Source organism: Gadus macrocephalus, chromosome 23 (assembly GCF_031168955.1).
Source record: "Gadus macrocephalus chromosome 23, ASM3116895v1".
In the NCBI taxonomy this organism is placed as follows: domain Eukaryota; kingdom Metazoa; phylum Chordata; class Actinopteri; order Gadiformes; family Gadidae; genus Gadus; species Gadus macrocephalus.
Window position 1 is genome coordinate 11,615,309 of NC_082404.1, and position 15,947 is coordinate 11,631,255.

Genomic DNA, 15,947 nt, shown 5'->3' on the forward strand with positions numbered 1-15,947 from the left:
AATTACTACTGAAACCGACCGTCAGAACAAAGCAGGGTGAAGCAGCTTTTAGCCACTATGGTGTCCATCTCTGGAACCTGATTTTGGAATCGGACCACCGGGCATTGAGCTGGATCAACTCCATGAGGGATGTGAACTCCCGTGTCACCAGATGGTACTTGGCATGACAGCCGTATCGCTTCAATATTACTCACAGAGCGGGAAACACGAACTTGCTTGCCGATTACCTGTCCCGCCTTCCTGAACTTGCGGTTCCTGGAGAGGAGGGGGGTGATGTGACAGTTTGACCACTGTCCCCGTCTGTTTAACTGCCTATCAATAGCGCGCATTGATGGATAGTGTATGAACGGCAAACCTTCAAGCATACAGTATATATATATTCAAGCTATTTATTCAAGCAACGCTCACAAACAATCTCTCCCTCGCACCATGGCTCTGTACTGCAGACTAAAAGAGTCAGGGTGGGGCTGAGGGCTTTAAATATGGCGTCAGGAAACACCTGCTGCCACTGATTGGCCCAATTTGGGCCAAACCATTTTCCCGTGTGTCAAAGGAGGACACTGGACATTGACATTGGACATTAATGAGCGACAAGCCTAAATGCACTAGTGAAAATCACTGATCTACAAGATGAAATGAACTTTAACACGCATGCTGTATTTTTGATGAGTTTATTCATGGTTGATTTGCAAAATGCCACAGTATTATAATCCCCCTGTTGATTGGGCCTGTCTAGTAGGAGGGGCCATGGGGTATAAAATGGGTGAGCTGCTGTCTTTCTGAAAGGCTGCTGTATGCTGTTGCCAGAAGAGGTTGTCTGTGATGCTATCTACTGAGGTGATTATTCCATTATGTTGTAAATTATGGTTAAATGCAGCAATTCAGTGATTGAGTTTAATGTGCATTTATTATGCTAATCTATATCTATCTGTGGTGTGTGCATGCATATGGTGTGAATCTATATGGTGTATTTGTGTGTGTTGACGTGTGTGGTGGTAGGCGATGTCTCCAGTTTAAAGGGGACCTATCATACCACCAGGTGTGAGTGTGATTAGCCATTACAAGACATTTTCAAAATGTGCAGCATTGTGAACACACAGGTGGGCATGTCCACCTAGATGTGTGACGGATAGATGGGCAACTTTTACTTCAGTCCACTGGGTAGGCTGGTAGACTGATCTATCCAGCACACATCTAGGTGGACACGCCCACTAGTGATGTCACAATGCTGCACATTTTCAAACCTGCTTGGAATGGCTAATCAAACTCACACCTGGTGGTATGATAGGTCCCCTATAACCAGTGAATGAGTCTCTCTGGTCTCTTTGATGAAAGCTTCCTTCTCACTCACGCACAAACACTCACTCGCGCACACAGTAAGGTGAATTGAATAAAGATTTTTTTCGTTTTGAGGTATGAATCTAAATCAGTCAAATCAGACTCATCCCTTTAATTAAAATGAGGGAGTTCATTTAAAATCAAACGCAGAGCTGAAATAGCCTCCCACTGTTACCAAGGCGTCCAGAGGGCGCCGAACCTGCGTTGAGTTTTACTAATTAGCTCACCTGTTGCAGCTCGCCTGCCTGGTTTTCTTAATTAGTTAATTGGTTGCCTCTGGTGCGTTTAACTTAAGAGGGAACCGGACAGTACGTTGGTGTCCTCCACTGTTTGGCAGTGTAGCGTCTCCCAAACGTATGTTGTTGTGTTTCCAGAAACCAGAACGTGTGTGTACTGTTTTGAGGTCTGTTGTGACTTATTTAACATCTCTTCCTGTTTCACAGGTTAAAGACTTTTTGAAGTAAAGAGGAGCATCTCATCTGAAACTGACGTGAGTAGAATTGTGTGGCAAAGCACAACTGATGTGATGTGTATGTTGAATATAAATCACTGATAATGTGTGAAGGGGATTGTAGTGGTTTAACTCTCATTTGAAATTTGGACCTTGAGTAAACTGTTCCTTCCTTCAAAGGTCTATCATGGATATTTAACTGCAGTTCTGTGAGTATCCCAACTTAACCATGAAGATGAACTGCAAACTGTAAGTCATTAATTTCTCATTACTCTTGGGCACATTGATGTATTTTTGCTTCCTGGTGAGTTAACCCGTTACCTAAAGGTTGATCTGAGTAGTAAGGATGTTTTATTGGTTCATTGGTTTCTTAGGTGTTTGGTTTATGTTGGTTTTAATGATTTGTTAAAATGGTTACGAGATCCAAGTTATTGTTGTAAGCTGGAGTAATGGGTTGGGTTCTGATGCCTTAAGTCTTCTTTCCAGCTACTCTCCTGAGCTCTGCATCTTCAACACACGAGTGTTGCTTTACTGATGAGGGTGTGGTCTGAGTGAGCGGAGGTGCATACTGGGATACAGAGCTGTCTGAATTCTACAGGTCTGTAGGCACGCCCCCTCAGGGGAAACCAAGTGTTTCAGAAACCGTCGTGATGTCTGTTACATGGACTAGAATGTTCTTTAAGATGGAGACGGGGATTCAGAAGGAGAAACGCCAGGGGAGATGAGGGGGCTCCTCATCTCAACAGCTAAAACACAACTTCAGTCTGACAGAGAACCATGGAACACATTCAACAGTCCCCTCCAGGCATCGTGACTCCTCAGGAACAGTTTCATTTCCAAGAAGGTCTTATTTGGGGCCATCCCCATATGGATCCTGCTCCTCAAGAGCCAACCCCCCTCCACTGAGTGGTCTTCTGAAGAGATGACTTCCTTCCTGTCCTCAGGCTGACTAAAGCTGCACCGTTTGCATCTGTGAAGGCCCCTCATTCAGGAAACCACTGGACTACAAAGACATGACTTCAGAAACGTTGAATCAACCGGGGACACATTTTGGAGACGCCAAGCATAATCCATCACCAATGTGGGACGCCACTGAAAAATGTTGCACATAATTTACTTCTCTGGAGACATTGGTTGTTCTGTTCTGGGTGCCCTGGCAGGAGAGCTGGGGTTGGATGATGGAACGTTATTTGGCATGAGGTTTTTACCCTGCATGATTGTTTGGCCTTTTATGGCTCAGTGGTGTGTGTGTTTGGGTTTGACATGAGATGGATGATTTTTCATCGCTAGGGTTCTACTGTGTGTGGGTGTGTGTGTCTCCCACTCACACCTGGCATGGGGTTCTACGTGCCTGTCCTGGGTTCGCTATGCGTGTGTGTGTCCGACTTGCTTTGACAGTGATAATGTTCATACGGGGGTCTGTGCGATTGGCTTGGGATATTGGAGTGGTCAAATAAATCATACCTGATGGACGGCCACACGTTTACTTAAGGACCTCCAGCAGACATGAGCCCAGAGCGACGCTGCGGAGCGATATCCAACACACTGGGCAGGAAGGAGGGTATCCAACTCAAGTGTAAAAGGATGCAAGCGGCGTGTTCAGATCAGTGACTTCAAACTAGGACTACACCAATCAGGATCAATGGAGGATGGACACCTAAATTCCACAAAGAGAGTCTGACGTTGGAAAAATTGACCTAAATGGATATTCAAGATGACCTTCAGACCTGTAATGAGACGGCTCTTCCTACCTGGCTGGATTGATGGAGAGCCCTGTGGATCTTGTCTTGCTCTCAGTTGCCCGTCTTCTCAGGCTGAACTGTAATTGTTTTGGACAGGACTAGCTGAACGATTGGTTCCCTTAAATCAGAACCAATCCGGGAACTCCAGCTAGTGCGCTCTTAGAGCTGTAGTTCTGCTCTTCAGCTGAGGAGGTAAGGAAACCTTCACTGGGGCTTCAAGATGTAAAGAGGAGAATGTTTCAAAGTGTTCCATGGTACTCTGATGAAGACCGTTGGTGTGTTCCACTGGCTGAGAGGAAGAACCCACACATCTTCCTCTTGGCCTCTCTCCTCTGAGAGTCCTGGCGCCATCTTGAAGGATATTCCAGCTCATGTAACTGATGTCACGACAGATTCACAAACACTTGGTTTCTCCTGAGGGGAGTTTCTATAGAACTGAAGACTTCAGACAGCACTGTATCCCAGCATGCATCTCTGCTCACTCAGACCACACCCCGATGAGTAGGATGCAACACTCTAGTGATGGAGATGTAGTGTTTTATAAGTAACGAGGGAGCAGACTAAGGGGATTAGAACACAATGGAATGTCAAGTCTGTAAATCTTTAAACCATGAAGATGGTTGGAAAAGTCAGGAATTGGGCTTATTTTTAGTATGGGCAGTCCTTTCACTCGGATGCTCACTTCTCACTGGAAATGTACATGCGTTGGCTGGCTGGCATGATTTGCTGTTGGTGATGAGGTGGTCAGGGTGACGTTGCAGGGCTATGGTCGGCTCTCTGTGAGCTCAACGTTTAGATTTTCTCTGTATGGTTTGTACCCTGAATAATCTAGATAATTGTAAAATGTAGACACGGTTTTGCATTCAATGATTCCAGGATTTTAGGTTTAAAGTTGTTGTACATGGTAGTTTGGTTCTTCGTATGGTTTTGAGTGATTATATTAGTACACACTGGGTGCATAATAATGTAAAGTTACACTGAATAGTATTAATGACCAACAGCAACAAACAGATCTCCTCAAGGTAAGTCTGTTGGCTGTATTTTAATGAAGACCATCGCTGGACTTCAGGATCTTCCTCCGTTCAGCTCAAGGTGAGGCGCTGGTTCTTTTTCTTTGGTTGGTTCCGGCTGGAATGTTCGGATTCCAGTCGGACGGTTTGTGCTTCCCGCCGTGGAAGGTTCTGTATATGTTCAATATGTTAATTTCCGATGGTTGCGCCATACTTTTAACCACGTTGACGGGACTCTCGCTGCGTACAAAACGGCGTTCTACTTGCGGCCCAATTTTTGACATCGGTGAAGGCTGAAAATCATTTGAAGGTGGAAGACAATTTGATATTTCTTCAAAGGAACCCAGCACCTCAATATGAGTTGAGTAAATTTGATTTAATATTGATACTGCTTAGTGTTCTTTGTTACTTCACCTTTTGTACGTTCTAAATGTATGCTGTCATTAATTGCCACAGAAGTTAAACCCTACCAAATAGAATGACGTAAATCAACGACTTTGGTGCAGAGTTACCAACTGGATAATATCAAAGCTAAAATAATGGCCGTCATTTCCACATGTTACAGTAGAAGATACTCTAGAACTGTAGAAGGTTAAAAAGGTAACATGTAGTTTGTCCCATGGTGTCTGCCTCCTCACCCAGAGCAAGACCTCCACCTCCTTACCCAGAGCCAGACCTCCACCTCCTGTCAGAAGTCCTCCAGAACAGGTCAGTGCTCGTGTGTAGAGAAATGCATGGCCTGAACCACTTCTTTAAACTTTTGGACTGCTCTGTCTTCATTCCCAAAATGTCTGGTCTCAAGTCTTTTCCAGCCTTGAGTTATAAAATAATAGTTAAATTAATTTTGTAACTAGGTTTTGGATGAGTCAATTAAGTTTATTGTTTGGCAAATGCTGATATAAACCTGCTGCTGTAGCTCAAAGGTGAGGCTGAGAGGCTTGGGACCGGAGGCTTGTGGTGCCAGGATGGACCGGAGACTGAGGCTGGAGACCAGGGGCCTGCAGCACCGGACCAGAGGGTAACCATCACAAGCTCATCTGAAACACTAAAATCCTCAGAGGTTTAGGTCTGGTTTTGATCAACTTATGACTTTGCATCTGTGCCAAGCTGTGATTTGAGTTAATTCATACCGGTTTTGTGTAGGAGTCATGAGCCATTATTGTTTCTGGTGCTGCTATGACCGTAGTGGATGAATTGCTGAACGCAACAATCTGCAGACGTTGTCTAATTTAAGTGTTTAAATATGTTTTAAATTAGTCTTCCATTTTACAAGTGAACCTCAGATGCAGGAGGTGGGGTGTATTGCGTCCCAAGGTGATTTCCTGCTGTGACCAAGTGTGTTTGTAACCAGACCAGGAATCCATGGCTGAAGGAGCTGATGGAGGAGCTGTGCTGAAGGCCCTGCCTGGTGGAGGAGCTGATGGAGGCCCTGCCTTGTGGAGGAGCCGTGCTGAAGGCCCTGCCTGGTGGAGGAGCTGACGGAGGCCCTGCCTGGTGGAGGATGTCTGTCGTGGGGTAGATGGAGCCTGACTCTGAAGTGACCATCACACTCACTGCCACTTCTCGTAGAATACTGCTACCACAAACCACCGGCGTTTGTACCATATGTACCAGACGACTACATCTGTTTTACCACATGTTGCAGCAAGCCTTCCGCTGTCTGTTCCAAAGCAGGACTCTGGTTTGGAGGAGAGCTGATGGAGAGCTGATGGAGTGCTGATGGAGAGCTGATGGAGGAGCTGAGTCGCTGGAGGACGACTAGGAATCGACCAACAAGGATTCCTCGTAAGTTTGTATTTACTTACATGGTTGACCTAAAGGGCAAAATAGAGCTGTTACTTTGACATGCGTTAACAAACTACCGCTATGTTTTCTTACTAGAACGTGTTTCTGGAGCGGAGGCGAGCTGATAGGGGAGCCGTGAATCTGGAGGATGACGTCACTGGAGGCCCTGCCTGGTGGAGGAGCCGTGCTGAAGGCCCTGCCTGGTGGAGGAGCTGATGGAGGCCCTGCCTGGTGGAGGAGCCGTGCTGACGGCCCTGCCTGGTGGAGGATGTCTGTCGTGGGGTAGATGGAGCCTGACTCTGTGACCATCACACTCACTGCCACTTCTCGTAGAATACTGCTACCACAAACCACCGGCGTTTGTACCAATATACCAGACGACTACATCCGTTTTACCACACATTGAAGCAAGACTTCTGCTGTTTGTTCCAGACCAGGACTCTGTCTGAGGAGAGCAGATGGAGGACAACTAGGAATCGACCAACAAGGATTCCTCGTAAGTTTGTATTTACTTACATGGTTGACCTAAAGGGCAAAATAGAGCTGTTACTTTGACATGCGTTAACAAACTACCGCTGTGTTTTCTTACTAGAACGTGTTTCTGGAGCGGAGGCGAGCTGATAGGGAGCCGTGAATCTGGAGGATGACGTCACTCTACTAACAAGGATTGCAAGTTTGTATTAACCTGTATCAACAAAGTGGAAATAAAGGGCTTAAAATTAAGACAAACTACAAGTTTGTTACCAGACGTTGGGACCAGACTTGCGCTTTTTGTTTCAGACCAGGACTCTGGCTGAGGAGAGCTGATGGAGGAGCCATAAAGTAAGCAGAGTGGACTTAACGCAGGATTAGATTAATGACGTCTCTTTGGTTCAGATAATGTTGAATCTTTTGAATATTGAACCTAATCAATGTCCTTGTTTGGTCCGGGCAGACATACCTGAGCTGAACCTCACCTGATCCTGTTTGGTCGGGGGCAGACGCACCTGAGCTGAACCCCACCTGATCCGGACATCCTGCTGGTCCCATCTCCTCAGTTCATCTGAGCCTCTTCCTCCAGAAGACATGCTGAGCTCAGCGGTCTAAGGCTGATGTATCAATGACCTCCAGTGGGAGTGATCTTCTTGACCCCACATGTAGCCGTGTGCTTCCACACGCCTTTCCCTCACGTCTGTCACTAACCTCATTACTTCACTACTCTCGACTCCTTCCCCTTCTTCTTCCTTCTCCGTGGTTCGAACCTTTACTCTGAAGGAGTGTCTCCTTGAACCTTTACACTGAAGGAGCGTCTTCCTGTCCTCAGAGGGTTCAGCGTTAGGGTTGAGAGTCAGGGTTTAGAGTCAGGGACAGAGCTGGTCAGGGAGGGCTGGTTTTACATAAACCTTTTCACTTGCTTTCTGAATGGTGGTGACATTTTGAAAAGATTAATTTGGGAAAATGTTTTCCTCTGCTTTCCTTTACAGAAATATGTATTAAACTTCTGTGTTTGTAACCAGACCAGGTATCCATGGCTGAAGGAGCTGATGGTGGAGCCGTGCTGAAAGAGCTGATGGTGGAGCCGTGCTGAAAGAGCTAATGGAGGAGCCGGGCTGAAGGCCCTGCCTGGTGGATGAGCTGTGCTGGAGGCCCTGCCTGGTGGAGGAGCTGATGGAGGCCCTGTCTGGTGGAGGAGCTGATGGAGGCCCTGCCTGGTGGAGGAGCTGATGGAGGCCCTGCCTGGTGGAGGAGCCGTGCTGACGGCCCTGCCTGGTGGAGGATGTCTGTCGTGGGGTAGATGGAGCCTGACTCTGTGACATCACACTCACTGCCACTTCTCGTAGAATACTGTTGCCACAAACCACCGGCGTTTGTACCAATATACCAGACTACATCTGTTTTACCACACATTGAAGCAAGACTTCTGCCGTTTGTTCCAGACCAGGACTCTGTCTGAGGAGAGCAGATGGAGGAGCTGAGACGCTGGAGGACAACTAGGAATCGACCAACAAGGATTCCTCGTAAGTTTGTATTTACTTACATGGTTGACCTAAAGGGCAAAATAGAGCTGTTACTTTGACATGCGTTAACCAACTACCGCTGTGTTTTCTTACTAGAACGTGTTTCTGGAGCGGAGGCCAGCTGGTAGGGGAGCCGTGAATCTGGAGGATGACCATCACTCTACCAACAAGGATTGTAAGTTTGTATTAACCAAACAAAGGGGAAATAAAGGGCTTAAAAATCTCTCAAACTATATGTTTGTTACCAGACTTTAGGGCCAGACTCGCGCTGTTTGTTCCAGACCAGGACTCTGGCTGAGGAGAGCTGACGGAGGAGCCAAGACTCTGGAGGTCGACATCACTCCACCAACCAGGATCCTCGTAAGTTTGCCTAAAAAAAAAAAGAGTGGACTTGTTGATTAGTTTGTCCAGTACAAGTTACGGCATACTATCGTGGTTGTTTACCAGACAAACTACAGCTGCTACTTTGTTACGCGCCATTAGAGCCCAACTACTCCTGTGTTTGTGACCTTACATTAGAGACAAACTACTACTGTGTTTGTTACCTGATATTGGAGACAAACTACTACTGTGTTTGTTACCTTACATTAGAGACGAATTACGTTTGTAACCAGACCAGGAATCTGGAGGACTGATGGAGAAGCCGTACATCTGGAAGGCAAATCCTGAGGACCAGCAGGACTCTACCATCAAGGATTCCTCATAAGTTTGCATTATCTGGACATAGTGGACTAGGTAGGGGGTTGGGGGTTCAACTCTCAAACCAATGGTGCCGGGTTCAAGTCCTCAGAATACAGTGATGTTTCCTTGAGCAAGGCGTCCTAAAGCCTGCCTGCTCCTTAATGAATTATCTTTGGTTCAGATAATGTTGCATCTTTTGAATATTGAACCTAATCAATGTCCTTGTTTGGTCCGGGCAGACACACCTGAGCTGAACCTCACCTGATCCTGTTTGGTCGGGGGCAGACGCACCTGAGCTAAACCCACCCTGATCCTGACATCCTGCTGGTCCCGTCTCAGTTCTCCTGAGCCTCGTCCTCCAGAAGACCTGCTGAGCTCAGCAGTCTGAGGCTGATGGATCAATGACCTCCAGTGGGAGGGATCTTCTTGACCCCACTTGTAACCGTGTGCTTCCACACGCCTTTCCCTCACGTCTGTCACTAACTTCACTACTCTCTACTGCTTCCTCTTTTCTTCCTTCTCTGTGGTTTAAACCTTTACACTGAAGGCGCGTCTTCCTGCCCTCAGAGGGTTTAGCGTTAGGGTTGAGAGTCAGGGTTTAGAGTCAGGGACAGAGCTGGTCAGGGAGGACTGCTTTTACACAAACCTCTTGACTTGCTTTCGGAATGGTGGTGACATTTTGAAAAGATTCATTTGGTAAAATCTTTTCCTCTGCTTCCCTTTACAAAATTGTATCAAACTTCTGTCAAGTGTTTTTGTTTAAATATTAAAATCCCACATTGACTTCTACATGTTTGGTGCGGTTCATTTAATTGTCCTTTAACTTGGTTAATGTCAAGCTAAACTCCTGCAATACATTAATATTAGAGCTGTCAAGCGATTAAAATATTTAATCGCATTAATGTCATAGTTAACTTGCATTAATCGCGATTAATCGCAAATTCGTTTTCTATGCTAGATATCCCTTGATTTCTTTGTCCCATTAATTCTTCTCGTTTTAATTCTCTTATCAACATGGTGAAGTGCATCGGCTTGCCTTGTGCAAATTATTTTTTATTGATAACAACATTGGGATATACTGATCAAAACAGGAAGATACAAAAAAAGAGCCTATAGTGCAATTTAAAATCTAAGCAGTCGTTTAGACTGCTTTGAACAAATGTCATTTGAACATAGCAGTCAGGCTACTGCTTCTGTTTTGAGCCAAAGAAAAAAATATTATATATTTTTTAATAAAAGATTTGCGTTAATCGTGCGATAAATTTGACGCCGTTAAAATTGGTTTGCGTTAACGCCGTTAATAACGCGTTTAACTGATGGCTCTAATTAATATACATGATTGTTATTCAGCAATGTTCACATAATCCATTTTGTAAAAATATTAAACCCCCATATTACTACTAAATTCAAGCCTATTCATGTATTTAAAGGCCCACTATGCAAGATCGGGAATTTCTTCGCTGTTTTCTTGGTTTGGCACACACTTTTCTCTACACAGCACCCCCTACAATTCAATTCAAAGTGTTTATTGTCATATGCATAAATGAGACGTTCTCAGTTGTGCAATGAAATTCTTCCTTTGTTTCCACAGACTGAATGCCAAGATTTTTTTTACAAGATAGATAGAACAAATAATACATTTAAGTTAAAACAAAAAAATAAAAAACGGAATGGTGCAAATCCAAGAAAGCCAAAGTGCATGAGCAATATGTAAACAGCTGCGGCAGTCCTGAGGTAGAATACTCCTTAACAACAGACTCTATCTGTTAAGGAGTCTGAGGGCAGTGGGGAAGAAAGAGTTCTTTAGTCTTGAAGTTTTGGACTTCATACTTCTATACCTCCGTCCTGAGGGTAGAAGTGTAAACAGTCCATGCTGGGGGTGGGTGGGGTCCTTGAGTATGGTGGCAGCTCTCCTGTGGACTCTGCAGTGGTAGATGCTCTGCAGAGAGGGCAGTGGGGTTCTGATGATCCTCTCTGCAGTCTTTACCACTCTCTGCAGTCGTCTGCGGTCCAAAGCGGAAGTGCTGCCGTGCCAGACGGTGATACAGCCGGTCAAGATGCTCTCAACAATGCAGCTGTAGAAGTTTCTGAGGATCTCAGGCGACATGCTAAACTTCCTCAGCCTCCTCAGGAAGTACAGCCGCTGTTGGGATTTCTTAACCAGCTGTGTGGTGTTGAGTGTCCAAGTGAGGTCGTCGCTGATGTGGACGCCGAGGTACTTGAAGCTGCTCACCCTCTCTACTTCAAGCTCCCTGATGAACAGTGGCCGATGAGGACTCCTTTTCTTCCTCAAGTCCACTATCATCTCTTTGGTCTTGTCCTTGTTGAGGGTGAGGTTATTGTCCTCACACCATGACACCAGACTGGCCACCTCCCTCCTGTAGGCCGCTTCGTCCCCGCCCGTGATGCGTCCTATTACTGCGGTGTCGTCCGCAAACTTCAGGATGGTGTTGTCTATGTGGTATATCTACAGCTTCGTAGTAGATATTTTACAACACTGTCGTAACAACTCGTTGACGACCCTTCCCCATGCACTTCTACGCTAGCCATGTGCATTTGTTTTCAAAGAAGCCGGCGAATGCGTGGAGCCGTGTCCGAAGTAGTGCGGACAAGGTTATACATTTTTAAAACTGTATTTGTATTGCAATAAACATAAATCCATCCTTTTTTTATAGTTGACGGGGAGAATTTATATCCTAGATTATAATTGTTTTATTTTAGGTTGAACAGAACAATCAGTGTAAGAGTGTTGGCCAACATAATCTAAATAAACAAGAACCTGGATTCGGGGATTCAGCCTGTATCTGGGGGACGAGACAGACGAACGGCAAACACCCATGGAAACAAAGGAAATGAAACACACAGGGCTCACAACAAAATGGTTGAGCAAACACATTTGTGACTATCAACATCAAGAATACCACGAAGACAAAGTTCACCCAAGGGTACTTTCAATTTCAAAAGCAACACGGCCAAGTCTGCGTCTGATTTGCAGACTTCTTTTCCTTTCAGTTCACGCTATTCCTGAAAAGCTTGCCTAGCGTTTACTCGTGTCTGGCCTCTCTGTCGGTCAGTCTCCCTTTTCTCTTATTCTGTTCCTCCGACATTGGGTTTCTCTGTCTCTTTTTAGTCGGCTGATCTATGATGAATGTAACAATCCCATTTAGTTACTTGTATTTATATCGAGCCGGTTCCGTGTTTGGGGGTCTGTGCCGTAAAGCAATTCGTTACTTCGCGAGACCCCCGCGAGAGTGGGCGGCGGGTCGCCGGCAGAAACCTATTCCCTTGCTCCGCCAAGATGCGCAAGGGGGAGTCGAAACAACGAACAATCGAACAAAAATGTATAATAGAACCATCGCAATGACTCTTAGCCTGTTATATTAAGGTAAATCAAGCCAAAGAAGTTGCATAGTTCCCATTTCACTCGTGTCTGGTCTCTTTTCTGGTCCAACTTCTTTTTATTCTTCTTTTGTTCCACCGACAGTCGCCTCTTGGGTCCCTTATCAGTCGATTGATCCATGATGAATGCAACAATTGCCTCGCAACTGGCTGTTTATATCTAGCCGGTGCCATGTTTGGGGGTGTGTCTGTGCCGTAAAGCATTTTCGAAACTACAATCTGACTACATTTTTGAGGCGCGATTGGATACTTCCGCTGCGTCACATCCGGATTGTGTCGGTCCGAACAGAGCAAGTTGCATATGCGCTTTTTCCTTGGAGAGGCGACATGGGGCAATGACACACCCACCAAACGACCCAGAAATGGTTGCAGAACCATCAGAATAACTCTCAACCTGCATAATTAATGTAATTTTGGCTAGAAAAGTTGCATAGTGGGCCTTTAACAATGTACATACTGCCCCGCAGGCCATTCTCTGCTACTACAACACGTTCAATCCACCAACCCGTCTCACATCAACGTACTATAGCTACGTTGGTTCAAACGGAAAATGTGGTTTGGTGTGAGACTGTTGTCCAGCAGAGGGTCATACACCTTGTCATACACCTTAATCATACAGGAATGTCTGTATTTACATTTTAAAATGTTCATGGGCGGGTCTAGTTTGTCTGCAAATAACTATGCCTCCAGCAACAGGATTGGTCGAAACATATGAAGTGAAAGAAATAAAAGCCCAGTTCACCAGATCTGAGGTCAGCTGCGGTCAGTTTTTGGATCATGAATGTATTGAGTGAACGACGTCTGAGCTAAATATTAACCACCTGGAACTTGGTTTCCTGGAGCTCGGAGGACGGCAGGACGCGTGTTTACCTGGTCGATTAGGCGCTGAACGCAGACCCTGAACCCAGACATCCTAATCACAGACCCTGTGTTTAATTAGCCCTGAATATAATTTTTGGGTTAAAAAAAAATTAATAAAAGTACAAATATTTATATTTATTTATAAGTACTAGCCTAGTCTAGATAGTCCTTCTGGCAAGAGAATAAAAAGGTTATGTTTAAAAACATTACCTTTTTACCACCTTAAGTGAATTAACCTATCCCCAGTCAGAATAGTGTGTGTGTAAAGTCTGTCTCACTTGTATTAATTTTACTCGATAACTCGAATAACTTGAACGGAACTTTAGACATTTGGGGATAAGCAGCACAGCAGTCAGGTAGCTATTTTAAGCTATAATAAACTGCACATTTTGTTTATTTAGGTGAAGCATTATGAAAAATGTTCATGCAAAATAAAGCATAGAAATCATTTTGGCATTTTCATTTTCCGTCTGGGCTAAGCCCCGGATGTTTATGAAACCTAGAAACACCCCTGGCTTAAGGAGTGGACCCATCAAAAACTAATTTCACAAACGCATGTTTTTGCATTCACAATTAGGTTGTTTCAGTCATTAGCCATTTACGTCAGTGGGGGTGGCAAGTGGAATCACGTGACAGCACTTGGACGTTGGATGTCCATGTCATACAAGCCGCAGCGAGATATCCGTAGTCTAGGAGGCGCTAGAATAGTGGCCCCTCGATCTGTCACAGCTATTTTAGCAACGTAATTGGAAAATACAGCCGCCAGAGGGCGACCAACAACTTTATGTTGTTGGTCAGAAGTAAACTGATGTCATGAGAACAGATTGTTTTACAGTCTATTGATTATAATTTTCATCAAATATGGCTATATTAAACTACGAGGTAATGAAAGATGAGGAGAATAAAACAACCTAGTATGAGTTTATTATTACGAAAGCAAAAAACTTCAAACAACGTTACGAATATTGTTTTTATTGATATTAAAATAGAAAGATACATGCATTGTTAAAAACATAAATATAATATAATCTGTATTTGTTTTGTAAATTGGCCACTTGATACAAATACAAATAAAACATGTAAAATATAGTACTTGTAGATTCCAAAGTAAAAGTTCTCTCTGCTGGTGGAGCCACAAGCTCAGTGTGTCTGACAATAGATGTGGGATTTGATTCCATACCAACTCAAATCTTCCTTGTCGTATTTCCTCGTCGGTTTCAAATGCCAACCTTCTTTTAAAATGACCTTTTCACAATAAAAGGCACATATCTATTTCAGTTTCTTCTTTCGGCCTACCTATTGATACATGCTAATAGATGCATCAATGTCTTTGTGATTATAGTGGATAATAAAGAGTTCAATACAACGCAATGTATGTCTCGACACAAAAAGTTTGAGAGATGTTGTATGACAAAGCTCAACTATGATACAGCGTATAATACATGTGAGATATAAACAGAAGGCCAAGTGGTAATTCAACATGCCCATGTATAATTATTATTATTATCTAAATTATCACTGGTTTACGGGTGTCATGGTCAAGCTGTTTGAGTTTGAATTCACAAACCTGTTCATCCAAATGCCCAGTATGCCATCTCTTTTTCTAAGATGGTGAACCGCACAAAATATATTAACAACAATTTAGAGACAGGATTTAGGAAGAGTTCATAGGTGTAATTAATTCCAATGTCTATTGAACTTCAATGCCAATTAAAATAGCACCACAAACCTACAACAAAAATAATTCAGTGACCTCTAGTAACACTCATTGGACCTTTACACACGCAAATTCATCTCTCAGCACCAAAATAAAGGCAATAAAATAAACTCCAATTTCGCAATGGCTGCAATGTAATATATTCCTAATTGCAAATGTAATGGTCATTCAACATATCAAAATACATCACATGTTGACCATTAAACATGGGTGTAGTCTCGTATATAAAGAGTCCACTATATAACAGAAACAAAACAGAAATATGTATTTACATTTCACTATAAAGACACTGCATGGCTAACCAACAATTCGGTCAAATTCCTGCAAGCACAATATTTATAATTTTCCAAGAAAATCAACTGGATAAAAGCATTGCTCTGGTTTAAAAGGCACCGTAAATCTACGAATACACCTTCTCTCAAACAGGTGTACAAAAGGGTTTTAAAGGACACTGCTCATTGATTCATGATTGAGCAGTGTCCTGAGAAATCCCTTCCTCCATCACAAATCAAAATAACTATGCTTGTCATTAAATAACAGCAATCTGTTAATAATAATTCTTCAACCTCTTCTTATTATACATCTAGGGAAAGACTCTTAGGAGAGACACACATAGTCACACTTTGTTCATTAAATCAAAGTCATTAGTGTGCCACATAGACACACAGACACGTACACACGCACACACACCTCGGAATGAGATTGACAGCCATTTAGAAAAACATAATAAAAACATCAAAAAAATAAAGCTATAAAAACTCCTCTAGATACTCCATCAGGGGGGGTCCCAGGTGTGACACAGTGGAGAGTGGTTGCCGTGGCTACACCATGAACTGGGTGTAGCCCTCGGCGCCGGTGACGATGACGTCCATCCAGATCCTCATGGCCTCGGGGGAGGGGGCCACCATGTAGTAGACCCGGTCGTGGGTCTTCACGCTGAAGGTCAGGGACGGGTTGGGGCTCTGG

General features: G+C 44.1%; 1 protein-coding gene and 2 long non-coding RNA genes across 10 annotated transcripts in view; 2 read left to right on the forward strand and 1 right to left on the reverse strand.

Annotated features, from left to right (window-relative positions):
- Positions 1 to 414: 414 nt before the first annotated feature.
- LOC132452554 (uncharacterized) lies at positions 415 to 4,703 on the forward strand. Its single transcript, XR_009524392.1, has 3 exons — positions 415 to 837; positions 1,782 to 1,828; positions 1,970 to 4,703. It is a non-coding gene; the product is annotated as an uncharacterized LOC132452554 (long non-coding RNA).
- Positions 4,704 to 4,723: 20 nt separating this feature from the next.
- Positions 4,724 to 9,793, forward strand: LOC132452555 (uncharacterized). Of its 8 annotated transcripts, XR_009524397.1 has the most exons (10): positions 4,724 to 5,249; positions 5,458 to 5,559; positions 5,893 to 6,044; positions 6,509 to 6,596; positions 8,055 to 8,096; positions 8,243 to 8,323; positions 8,420 to 8,498; positions 8,572 to 8,683; positions 8,915 to 9,058; positions 9,244 to 9,793. It is a non-coding gene; the product is annotated as an uncharacterized LOC132452555 (long non-coding RNA). The 8 variants fall into 8 exon arrangements; XR_009524400.1 differs by lacking the exons at positions 4,724 to 5,249; positions 5,458 to 5,559; positions 5,893 to 6,044; positions 6,509 to 6,596 and adding an exon at positions 7,228 to 7,419 and having other exon boundaries at positions 7,823 to 8,096; XR_009524396.1 differs by lacking the exons at positions 4,724 to 5,249; positions 5,458 to 5,559; positions 5,893 to 6,044; positions 6,509 to 6,596 and adding an exon at positions 7,230 to 7,942 and having other exon boundaries at positions 8,027 to 8,096.
- Positions 9,794 to 14,220: 4,427 nt separating this feature from the next.
- LOC132452052 (pleckstrin homology-like domain family B member 2) overlaps positions 14,221 to 15,947 on the reverse strand; it is a 38,597-nt gene continuing 36,870 nt past the window's right edge. The window contains 1 exon segment of the mRNA XM_060044409.1: positions 14,221 to 15,943. Coding sequence (XP_059900392.1) covers positions 15,803 to 15,943 — 141 coding nt within the window. The 3' untranslated portion in view covers positions 14,221 to 15,802.